The sequence below is a fragment of the Idiotropiscis lumnitzeri genome, chromosome 2 (genome assembly GCF_059441095.1).
Source record: "Idiotropiscis lumnitzeri isolate Australia: NSW breed Sydney's pygmy pipehorse chromosome 2, RoL_Ilum_1.0, whole genome shotgun sequence".
Taxonomy (NCBI): domain Eukaryota; kingdom Metazoa; phylum Chordata; class Actinopteri; order Syngnathiformes; family Syngnathidae; genus Idiotropiscis; species Idiotropiscis lumnitzeri.
This window is the reverse complement of record NC_142392.1, coordinates 6,007,250-6,019,666: the sequence shown is the minus strand read 5'-3', so window position 1 is coordinate 6,019,666 and position 12,417 is coordinate 6,007,250. Positions and strand designations below refer to the sequence as shown.

Below are 12,417 nucleotides of genomic sequence, written 5' to 3'. Positions count from 1 at the left end.
ACCCATACCTGGGGAAATAACTGAACTGCAGCTCGGGAAGCCTTGAGACTTGATTTAAGTGGCAAGCGACCAATCGGGAAAGCACACACACACACACACACACACATGGAAAATAGCGCGTACTTACAAGTCAAATCGAAGGTTCTGCCGCTCTTCAAAAAAGTAGTCCAAAATAAATTTCCGCACAAAGTCCGGATTGAGCGTGTTGTCAATCACCTCGGTTCTCCCAAACTGAAAGGCAAGCACATGTAAACCCTTTAACACCGCCAACGGTGTTAACCGCCCGTGCAGTAAATAACATACGGAGATCAGTGTTTTAACAGGCCATTAACGAGAGTGGCAGTGACTCGCACGCACAATTTGCAAGAGTTCCTACTCAGGAGGAAAAGTGGCTGGTGAGACTATTATAGCGAGCGTTGAAGTAATCAATGCGGCGCAGCTGACAGATCATGTCAATGAGGGTCAGGCGGGCGCCGCTTTGGCATTTAGCGCAGCCTATTAACAATGCGAGCGAGCGACGGGGACGACTCAAGAGCCATGAATAACCGCAAACGATTGCGCCGGGAGATTTAGCCCCTCATTGCCATTTCGGAATTGGTATTGTGGCGCAAGTTGGCCACAAGTTCCCCAAAAAAAAAAAAAAAAAAAAAAAAGAACGGGCGAGTTATTCTGTCTTATCACATCAACAGTTGAGGATTTAGCACGCATGAGTGGGAGCAGCTTGTTTTGTAGCGCCTGAACAGACGCTGACAGCTCACAAAAGCCCAACCCCGATAAATAATACAGTAAGCAATGAGGGGGAAGAAAAAAAAAAAAAAAAGGGAACAAAGCTCCGATTCTTGGCAGGATACATTTTCCAATAACCGATCAGTTCAAAATAGATATAATTAGATACATATATAAATAACAAATAATCAATATTGTTTTTAAATTACAGCCAGAATATTTGTTTCATTTTAGATTTAGATTTTTTCTTTTTTTTTTTTGAAAGTACAAACCAATTTCCGTCACCACCTCCAACTTTTTGTAAACACCCACCTCTCGCCATTCCTTGTTGCCCATGCCTTGTGTGTAGAGGACGCAGACTGAAAAACACAAAACGGGTCACATGACATGATCATCATCATCAAAGATTCAGACGAGCGTCGACGAGCGATGATATCATCTATAAAAAAAAAAAAATTGGATTCCCGCGGAAACATCAAAGTCTAATAGTGTACATTTAGACGCCATCACAAATGCTCCTCTTCAAATAGGGAACGACATTTTTGGGGGGGGTATTATGCAATTTCCTGGAAGTTATTAGCTAAAAGCTAAAATAATAGTCCGTCACTCTTTGATGTCATTTCAGATAAGTGTTGGAGTCCTGTATGAACATATTTGGGAGGAAAAAACTAAACGGAATTGAGGAGATGGATAAAAAAGCTTCACGTATGACCCCCCCCCCCCACCCCACTCGTCGGCACCGTCACCCTCGTGCGCGTCGCTGTCAGCGTCATCACCTTGTCATGTGCATGGCGTGTCGCTGCCATTTGCGCTGACATGCTTTGCGGTGATTGTGCCATGTTTGATTCCCCCCCCCATCAAAGCGTGTGCTCTTACTTGGGTCCGATTTGGAGAACGTGTCTCTGTCCAGCAGGTTTCTGTGGAGACAAAAAAAAAAAAAAAGGTGGCATATGAGCTGAAATCATTATTTGGAAATTTGAGACGAGAAAGATGAATGACGGGACTTGACTTGCTCAAGCGGGCGGGGGTTGAATCAGTGCAGTGAGGAACGGGCTTTGATGGGAACTGATCTAACGGATAATTTTTTTTTTTATTCCCCCCAGACAGAAGCGTAACGGGGTCCGAACGCCATCTGCATGAAAGCGGCTGCGACCAGAGTGTGAAAGCAATTGTCGCTGTCGGATAAGAAAGCCGACTAATTATCGGAATGTGTGAAGCGGCATCAGGCGAATCCCCGTGACCCTTTTTTTTTTTGCATTTGTCATCATTTGTTATTTTTTTTCTCATCGGCCCGGTTCCTTGCGGCAACCAATCAGCTCAAAAAATGCAACAAAAAAAAATCAATTTAGTCAGCATGAAAGCTGATCAACTGAGCGTCACTTTCCCACGCCACGTCAGGGGTGAAGTTTCGGGACGAGTTAAAAGACACCGACCCCCCGCCCCCCCCCCCGCGGTGACTATTTAAGGCTCCGCGGTGAACGACTGGCTGCGGCTCAAAGCGCATCAGGCGTGGTGGCACTCCAAATGGGCTCCTGGGCTCCCCCCCCGTGTCAGTGTTTGTGCGCGTAAAACCCGTTTTCAGGATTTCCACCTCAGAGGATAACGTGAATGATTCATAGCTCTGTCTCACTCTGGTTTTCTCTCTTCAACTTTCTGTTTTTATCCCAAAGCAAGGGGGCGGAAGACTAAAAGCCGCCATCCGATTCAGACAGGTCTGCAGGGCTGAAAGGTGCTCGACTCCAATATTTATTTTTTTTTCCGTCTACAACATGCTGCCATTTCACACCGGTAACGTGTTAGTGTCGGGAGATACGACGGGTAAAAAAGCTTGTGATGGGTGATGATGAGGAAAAAACGGATTTCAACTTTCAGGTGGTTTCAGAGAAGTCTATTTTTTTTTTTTTCTTGGTCAACAAACAGCGAGCTCGCTTTACAATCATGTTTAAATGTCAAATGTTAAAATATTCTGCATGAATACATGTTGCCCTTTTCAAGCACTCGCTTATACAGTCGGCAAATAAAGAGCAAAACTAGTTGGTGATTGATTGGACGTGAACTTCGCCAAAAAAAAAAAAAAAAAAAAAAAAAAAAATTATATTAGGGCCCAAAACAAATGCAGATTACATTTATTCATTTGCTCATTATGCATTTGAGAAATTGACTTTTCACAAGGAAAAGGTCGTGATTCTGATTCGAAAAGCCGGTTTCACACCTTTTTGCAGAGCCACGACAACAGCTGGATGGTTACCATAGCAACCTAATGACAGCCTACCGAGGCGCCTTGACCAGTATAGTGGCGGTATGTTTTGTTTTTTTTTGGCATGTGTTGAGGTATTTTATCTTTACAGCTATGATCTGCTTTTATTTTTGGATTGATATACACGACAATACCACATTAAAGGAAGAAGAGAATTTCAGATGAATTTAAAAAAAAAAGTACTCGCTATAAATAGCAGCCAGGTAATTCCCTTTCAAATTATGCACCACACATTTTTCCCGAAGAATTTTTTTGTTGCCATTGCGCGCCCTCTCTGCCATCCTTTGCTCTTTTTACTGCCTCTTCCCGTCTCCTGCGCTCTGATCTCACCTCACGGTGAAAAGGGGATTTTCTCAAAGACAGCCGTAGGCGCCCATTACACCCCCCCCCCCTCGCTATTTCTTCAAACCACAGTCGCTGCCATTCTGTTTCTACTTTCTTTCCGTTAGTCGTCGATTTGACCGTGACCTGAAAAAGTAAGGTCTGGGGATACACGTACACACATTTCGTATGGAGACCACACACACACACACACACACACAGTGCAAAGTGTACACGGTCTAGCGCTTATCCAGTTCAACGCTCATGTTCACCTTGTGAGGATGACTGCAAAGTACACAATTTTGGTTCTGTAACACAATCCTCAAAAACGACTTTTTTCCGTTGGAACTCCGGCTTTAGTCACAGATGAGGTGAAATGACGCATATGCCTTCTCTCGCGACGCTAAAACATTTTAATTCTCGCCGTGACAGTGACCTAACAGACATTTGAGGACTCTGCTGTGGGTCGTCTTCATAGCAATGACATGAGGCCGGCTGTTCAAAAGTGGTTCAAGAATTGACCCTTGCGGGATCCCAAATGTTATTCTCTCAGATCTAAAGTGTGTTTAAAGCATGAGGGAGGGTTCTAGCTAGCGGGTCCCGCTGACATTTCATCACATCTTTTTTATGGCATATACCAAACATTTCTAAATGGCATGACACACCTTCGTTGGCTGTTAATCAGAGGGTGCACGTTCACAGATCAGAGGACGTGACAATGGCAGATTTCTCATCGTTAAGTGAGATCCGTTTGTTTTATCTGGTCTATTAACTCCACAATTAGCAGCCAAGAGCAAATGCCAAATCCAAATGCCAATGCTCATAAGTCGGGTGCTAATATGCCGCACGGCACCTTTGTCCCGGATTTAATTAATTTTTTTTTTTTACTCTCAAAAGGGAAAGACCGAAACACTTTCATGCGTTGAATACTGACACTCATCACGACACAGGTTTGTTTTTTAAACTTGCACTTCAAGAGCTCGGTATTGCCACGCGGTAACAAATTTGGTGCGTCTGTACAGTAACGGCAGCACCATGAGGTGAGTCGTTGCGCATAGCAACAGAGCAGGAATATTCTTGGAGACGCAGTACGAGAGGGGAACCCAACTGGGCATGCTCCGATGTTCTCAACAGGTCGCCGAGCACACAGCCACAAGTACCTGCCCTTTACCCCCCGCACCCCCCCACCCACCACCACCACCCTTCACTCGTACCAATTTACCCTCCATCGCTTCTTTCGCCTTGCATTTTTCATTGATCTATCCTGTTTGATGAGCAACTCGGTGGCCACACACACACATACACACACCCCCCCACACACACCCACACACACACACGCAAACTGCAGGAGAGCATCAGCAGCTTGTATTTTCTCTCCGCTTCTCCAAGAGGGCTGCCCTAATTCTTCCTGACAAGGCTTGGGAGAGCCAAGAGAACATCTCGGAGCGTGCGCGCACACGCACGCACACACACAACGGCGGGTGCGACAAACTGCACATCCGTCATGTACGGCGCACATCTGCGCCAGTGGCATTTCACCTTAATTGCCTTTGTCACGGCGCTTTCGGTGCAGTCTCGTCCGACTGGCCTCCATCAGCACGTGTCACGGGCCAAATGGTGTCAGCTGCTTCCCGTTTGGGGAAGCATTTGAAATAATACAAAATGATGATAATGACCTGATGATTTTTTTTTTGTGTGTGTGTGTGTGCATATTTGAGCGGAACTAAGCTCCTCTTGAAAACACTACAGGGGCATACGCGTTTTTATTTATTTCTTTTTTTAGACATGATGTGATGAACGGGAAGTGTCTACATGAGCGATGGAGAAGGAAGGAGACGACACGCTTGACTGTGCAGACAGAGAGGCCAGGAGGTGGTTCCTCATGAGCGAGAGTTTGACAGCTTCCCTGGAGGAATTCAGACACTTTCTGTGTTTATATGACTTCATTAGCCTGATTTCTCTTGCTTGATTTTTTTTTTTTTTCGCGACAGTGTCAACAAGGCATGGAAGGTTGGTCAAGTGCACGTGAGGGAATCTCGTTGCGGAATGGTCAGAATTGGCGTCGGGCTGTCGGTCTGAAAAGCTCTCCAGACGAGACAACCGCTACATGATTTTGTGAGGGCGGGGGAGGAGGGTGGAAAGAATGTTTATCGATCCGATGGGAGCTAATCTACATCCATGGGAATGAAATGTCACAGCACCACAGTGTGACCCGCTGCTTATGTGCGTTGAAATGTCATCAACGGTATGACTGACAGACGGGGAGCGTGCCAGAGCTTTCAAATGTGTAAGCTTCAAGGCCTTTCATATTGGGGAGAGATTTTTAAGAGTGGAATTTCAATTTCGATTTTTGCTGCCTCAACGGGCAGCGGTACCATTTTTAAGGAGAAACTATTCACCCGTAAGCTGGCATCCATTTTGACCCGTGATGAGTCGTCAACAGACACGTAGATGACTATGCAAATCTGTCCTTTCCGCCATCAGCGCACGTCCACTTTTTACAGCCATAGACGCAATTAAATTCCTTTTTAACCTGACGTAAGACGTCTTTCAGACCTGCCCTTGAACGCATCACGTGTAAATCGCCGCAGATGATCAATCACAAAGGCAGCGAATGAAAACAGACGGAATGCCAAAACAAGGTTGAGCAAACCAAAATCTTGTCTGTTTTGCGACCTACACCTCTTATTTTGATCAAGTCATCGAGGCCTTGAGTATGTCGGCTGCGTGAAACATGACCAGTGCGTGTTATAATTCAACCCATATAAACACACACGCCAAGCGACGTGTGCGGCAAACCAGTCGAAGGAAAAGAGCAACAGAAGGAAAGGGGTCGATTGTAATTTCCTCACAGTGCATAAATCTTTACAGCCTTGAGTCTGAAAGGCAAAACCTGATTACGCAACACTACTCGGGCCTGCGAGACGGGCAAAGACTCCCATGAACGCACGGCGCGCCGCTCGGAATCAAACATAAGGCAAGAGGGGTGCGCGTGGGCGTGGGGGTGGGCGAGTTACACAAGTCCGCCGCGCCAATTCAAGAGATCAATTCAAGGCCGCCTTGAAAGGTTTCTTCGATGTACTGTAGCTTTGTCTGACTGATTGCCGCCGCCTTTTGTGTTCTCAATCAAAACCAAGCGAGCTCCCTGCTGCTAAGAGCCGCATGTAAACAAGACGTGGAGAATTCGGCCACGCATCCTTTTGTGCGTCGGGCTGGCGACGAACGCAACTCTCAGCGAGCGACCCCAACGTAGCCTCCCGAGGAATACTTTCCGGTATTGTTCCCAAAAAGGCGACCATTAGCGGAGCGCTCGGAAAGGCTGCAAAGGTCAAAGCAATGACTTCCTATAGAATGAAGGGCCCCTTTTCGGGCCCTCGTGCGTGTGATGTCATCACAAGGCATCTTAAAGTTCATCTCGACGTACTTAGCCAAATGGCCAAATGACAAAAATTGTCTCAGAACGCGCCAAAAGCGCCACTTGGATCAATACTTGCATTGGGTAATATTCGAGTTTTCCGAGTGGTCCCTAAAGTGCACACGAAGATGATTGGCTCACGTTGCGGCGTGAGTGAAATGTTACATAGTTCTATGTGAGATGCGCAGTTGCAAGAGTGAAGTTGAATATTTAGTCAATATTAAATAAGACACAGCGGGCACATTTGTGGCAAAGAAGAAAGAAGAATGAGACGAAGAAGAAGGAGACGAATAAGACCGTAAAAAAGGTAAGAGAATTGGAATAATATCCCCGTTAGCATCCCTTCTGCAGCTTTTTTTTTTTTATGGCTTCACGCGCCGTTAATTTTTATGAATAAGGCCGGCGGGTCGAGGCCGAAAGGCTACCCACATCACGGCCGCAGGGCGGGGGACTGACCGTCAAAAAAGGGTCACGTGCCCAGCTCAGTAAATCATTGCACACTGCGAGGTATTTTAAGACTCTCATTGTTTAGCAAGGGCGTCATCGCTGAAAAGAGGAATTCGACCCAAAGCCAGGAAATAGTTACGGCTATTTGACCGTCAACCCTTCTCTTGGTCGAATCCAATCAAATCGGTCAACAAGGGTTAATCCTACGCCTTGACAAGTCAAGCTGATTGCAAATTTTTCCCGCAAACAAATGGAGTTCGTAATGATCACATTTAACCTTTTTATTGAATCGTATCCACTGTCATAAAAATCTGGCCTTCCGTGAGCTACATTTGTCCAACCTACTTTTGATCCTTTTCTTGGCGGCGGCCCAAAAAGCTCAAGTGCCCAAGTTGCCCTTGTCTGCTTCTATTTCAGCCAGCCTCTCGCTTTTTAATTCTCCAGTTGAAATTGTCAGTCCGCAGCTAAATCCAAGATGTGTCAACGCCGGCTACATAGGCGCTGTGTGAATAGCGCTGGCACACTTTTCAAGACAATCCATTCGGATGTACGCTTAGTACGTACAATCAAAAGTGACGACATTGAAAAGCAGATTTGGAATAGCTAAAAAAAAAAAAAAAAAAAAAAAAGCCACATTTTGAAAATGTCACGTATATTTGCATTGCAAACAACAACTACAGGCTTGCTCGCTGGCTTTTTTAAAACTCGTACTTTCCCCTCTGCACCAGAGAGAATATCTGAGAACCTGCGTGTTATTATTGTCAACAGCTACAAAGTTTGCTGACAGTGCTAAGCCCGTGGCACGAGATGCAGTAGAAGAGGCGAGGCTGACAGAAAAAAAACATTTCCTCAGCGGCGTGAAAGAAAACGAAAACTGTCAACTGCCTACCAAAGGATGTCTTATAAATCTCGTTTTATAAGATGTCACGTGATGCGACGGCAGACACCGGTTTTACATATTTAAGGGAAAAAAAATGATCAACTTTCCCTAAATGTATAATGTTATTCTCCTGAACAAGAAATTAATTTATTTTTATACCTGAAACATTTCCATAATAGCATGATATCATAATTTAATTGCATTTAAGTTTAAAAATTAAATTTGGGCCTAGCAGGCGAGTCCCGCATTTAATTCATGAGAAGCCCGGCTTTTGTGTGTACAAGTATGTGTGCAGGCCCGATCGATGAGCGTGATGGAATATTTGTACTCGAGTCCCTCGGCACCGTGACTGAGTCATTTAATCTTCGCTTCATGAGTGAAGAATGGCTTCCGTCCGGTCGAGTCCGCCTATTCCAAAAGGTTGTCGCTGGAAAGAATGCCGATGATCGCTCGACAGACAGTCGTGACGTTGTCTCGTAGCCGCTGCGGCTTCGCGCATTCAGATAATGAGATGCGTAGTAACGTCAAAGAGGAGAATTTGAATGTTCGGCTTGGTGAGTGACGTGGGCGTCAGCAAATTTCATTTGTATTTTTTTTTAAACGTTAGGTTAACTTTGACTTTTGGGGAATCGAATTATTCCAGTTCTCGGATTAAGTGGCTCAGTCTAATGCAAAAGAGAGAACACGAAAGTACCGTACCTTTTGTTCCTTTTCGTTATTAAATTCAATGGCGGATTCCACTGCTGATGATGTAACAATAAAAATCAGATTATTGTTCCGAACGATAATGTGGCAACGCAGTTTACAGTCAATTGATTTGAGCCGGTGCCACTTCTCGGGTATCGATCAGCATAATAGCATTTTCATATCCCTATGGAAACCAAAAACATTATTGACAGTCATCCAGTGCATTAAATATTAATATCAAATCAACGAACGGAAATCAAGAGATGATTCATGTCTCTTGTTGTAAAATAAAAACCATCATGCATTTCTCAAAACCGGCTGAAACATTTGAAGTGCATCATTTCGTGAAACTTGATTAAAAAGTCCCTTGCGGCACATTTTTGCACAAATCCCACACCTCCGGGAAATAAAGATACGATCATTCGTGTCACGTTATGAACATCTCTGTCTCTATAGCGCACGAGATTTCACATCGCCTCCCTTTTGTCACCTCGCACATAATAACTTCCAAACGTGCGTAACCATGGAGACATTGTACACTGGCTGGTGTGTGGAGAAAGGACACAGCATTGTAGAGCGGAGGCATTTCAGCACCGCCTCAGGTTGGAGGTGGGTGGATGGCCACCAAAACAAACGTCCCCCTCACCCGCCACCCCCCCTCCCGTCGCCCTCCCGAAGGGTTGAGGAGCCAGGTGACTCAGACATGAGCAAACTCTGCCATAACACGTGCATAAACTCCTTTAGAACATAACATGACCGTTCTACGATGCAAGCGTACAAAAATACGCCTGGCTATTACCCAAGCGTTATATAGTTGTATAATGAGAACAATCATTAGTGAGAAATGAGCCACGCCAAGCTGGAAAAGTACTGGGTTGAAAATCGACGCAAGCTGAGATAGAACAAGTCAAGAGATTCAATCCGAGTGACCACGAGTCCGCCTTGCCGCCAAATTAACCATCCCAGGACAGAATGAGAGCTATGAAGAATTACCAGGTCATTACTTGCAAAACAGGTTTGTGGTTTGAATCTCAAAATGTTGTCTTTTCACCTTACAAAAACATGCTTGTTCGCTTAACCGAAGACTACAATCGGTCTATTGCTGTGAAAGAGAACTCCAGTGGTGAGGAATGCATGGCATGGCAACAACGCAGCGTTTTGAAAGTGAAACAAATGGCCGCAAGTGGCCCCCGCGCCGTAGTTTGTTCACGTCTGCACTCGATCATACAATTATTCAGATAGAAAGCACTTTGAAGTCATTTAAATGACAATTCATGTTTTGTTTTCCTTTAAAGCATCTCTGGTTGTCAAACAATGTCCCATTCATAACATGCATGGAAGAGGAAATCCCCACCCGACGACAAAAACAAAACGCATGTTTACAACAGATGTTAAAGCCACGCCATGTCATGTCATGACAACACACCCAACGCATGCACTATTTTTGAAAATCTAAAGCAATGACAGTCTGTCAACGTGAGAATAACAAAATAGGTGACGCCGCTTATCTTTGCAATCTTTTAGTTCAAAGGGGGAGACGTTTGTTTATGACGTCGCGGCGAAGTTTATTAGCGAGTCAAAACAAACATATTGTGACGAATGTAAACTTTCAAAACAAAAGAAGGGAATAGGTTGGATGAGAAAAAGTAACTAAATGTTGCAAACAAATACATAAAGTGAATAATGACGTAACGCTGACAAAGTAGCAAGGGAGTTAAAAGCGAAAGTGTTGAGATTGAAATGAAAATGATTTTCCTACCTGCACGATACTGTAATTTCAACTTTGGTGGCAGGAATGGACGCGTTGAGTGGGTCGAAGTCGCCTATCGACGCCATGCTCACGAAACTGTTGTTCATCCTGTCCAAAAAATGAAAAGAAAAAAAAAAAGGTTTTGACGCCACTTTGTGGTCCGCCCCGTTTTCCTGCCCTCAGCGGACGGCGGCGAATGAGCGACGCGTCGGAATGTGAGCCGTCCCCGGCGTCAAGGGAGAACTCAGTGCTGCTGGTGGAAGACACTAAAGGCTGGGGAGTTGTGATGTCACTCCGCGCCCCTCGCAAGGCTCTTGCTCCACTACTTCAACCCTCAGCGCCACTTAACTTTTTTTTTTTTTTTTTTTAAATATATTTAAAAAAAGATTACAGTGATGAATAATACCTGTTGTGGGTGCGGCCAAGTTGTAGAGGTTGTCTGACATGACATTTCAAGATGACAAGCGAAGAACTACTCGACGCTACGGCGGAAGCATACGTCGTCACGCGGCCAAGAAACCGCGTTTGGGTTCCCTTCATACTTTTCCTTTTATTTAATTGCTTTTATTTTCCCAGACCTTTTGAACTTTTTAAAAAAAAATTATACAAATATTTATTCTAAAATATATAAATAAATAAATATAAAATTTCAAAAATGCAAAAAATACAGTGCATTAGACTATTTCCCTTCGACAAAATACAATTAACAGAAGCAAAAGTGATTCCTAGATATTTAAATACCAAATAATTATTCCATTCCATTTGCCCCACTTATTCCTCCCTCTTTATTGATAACCAACTTACATGTCAAACTTAACAGATAAAATATGTCTTCCTTGTTATTGTAATATATAATACATAATATTTTATCAGATTTTATCAGATTCATATATATATATATATATATATATACACATTATCTGAAAAAAAATTTCTTGACCAGTTAGCATAGCAGCTAACACAGCTAACATGAACTCTTGAGAAAAAAAAAAAACAACTCTCTACTATAAGCATTATGTGCAACCCTGTTACGACACAGTAATACTTAATTAGTAATCAGCATAGCATTTTCTATTCCTATGAATTACGCCATCCCAATCGGAGCAGTGCATCAATCACACACTTGTCTTGCCATGCTAATTTCTTATTAGACCGATATTAGCGGTATTAGTCGTGTTTACTTCAAGACACCAATTACCCAGCCTTGCCTCCGTGGTTTACTTTTGCTGAGCATCTAATTTAATGAACTTAAAATACCCTCCTGCTGGCATAGGATAAAACGACAGTGTGATAAACGCGACAGGACAAGGAAGTGTGTGATATTATGAAGATGTATTTGTTTCCTGAAGAGCTTAATGAAGGAAGCGCTCGTGTCGCACTAATTAAAACCAAACGCATTGTATTGCATGAGCTACAGAGCCAAAAGTACACAGTCGGCCTTTCAGCATACATATACCACCTGACAATGGAAACCAACTTTTCTTTTTTTGCTTTTAACTCTCCTACAACAATGATCAAACCACTGAATCATAACTCTTCCACGGACATGTATAATACATGAAGCCATTAGTTGAGAATAAATTGCACAATTATTACACACGACCAGAGCTGGAATCCCATTCATCTTGTGATTTGCCACGGGGGCATACGCACATTTACTTGTAATGTGCTTGGACATTTGAAGAAAGCAGCAGTTTCTTTCTTCTTACACGTGAAAAGTGCTTTTTTTTTTCATTAAGATGTGAACGTGAGTGCTTCCAATTACAGTTAACAGCGGAAGATGCAGACTGTAACAGTAATCACGCGTTTTCGTTGACAAAAACTAATTTGTGGTGAAATAGTTGAGTAATAACCTCTCACTCTGCCGTTATAAATAAACCACAGTGGGATGCAATTAACAACAAAGTGCACCGAAGGTCACTAAAGTACCGGTT

General features: G+C 43.8%; 1 protein-coding gene across 2 annotated transcripts in view; it reads right to left on the bottom strand.

Annotated features, from left to right (window-relative positions):
• Nucleotides 1-10,740, bottom strand: part of LOC148341464 (copine-8) — a 32,515-nt gene extending 21,775 nt beyond the window's left edge. For both annotated transcript variants that reach the window (XR_015839725.1, XM_088281071.1), the window contains exons 1-4: nucleotides 10,493-10,740; nucleotides 1,603-1,643; nucleotides 1,039-1,085; nucleotides 128-231 (exon numbers count right to left, since the gene is read on the bottom strand). Coding sequence is in view for 1 of the 2 variants with exons in the window: in XM_088281071.1 (XP_088137197.1) it covers nucleotides 128-231; nucleotides 1,039-1,085; nucleotides 1,603-1,643; nucleotides 10,493-10,590 (290 nt within the window). In the remaining variant the exon portion in view is untranslated. The remainder of the gene's footprint in view (nucleotides 1-127; nucleotides 232-1,038; nucleotides 1,086-1,602; nucleotides 1,644-10,492) is intronic.
• Between the last annotated feature and the right edge of the window lie 1,677 nt (nucleotides 10,741-12,417).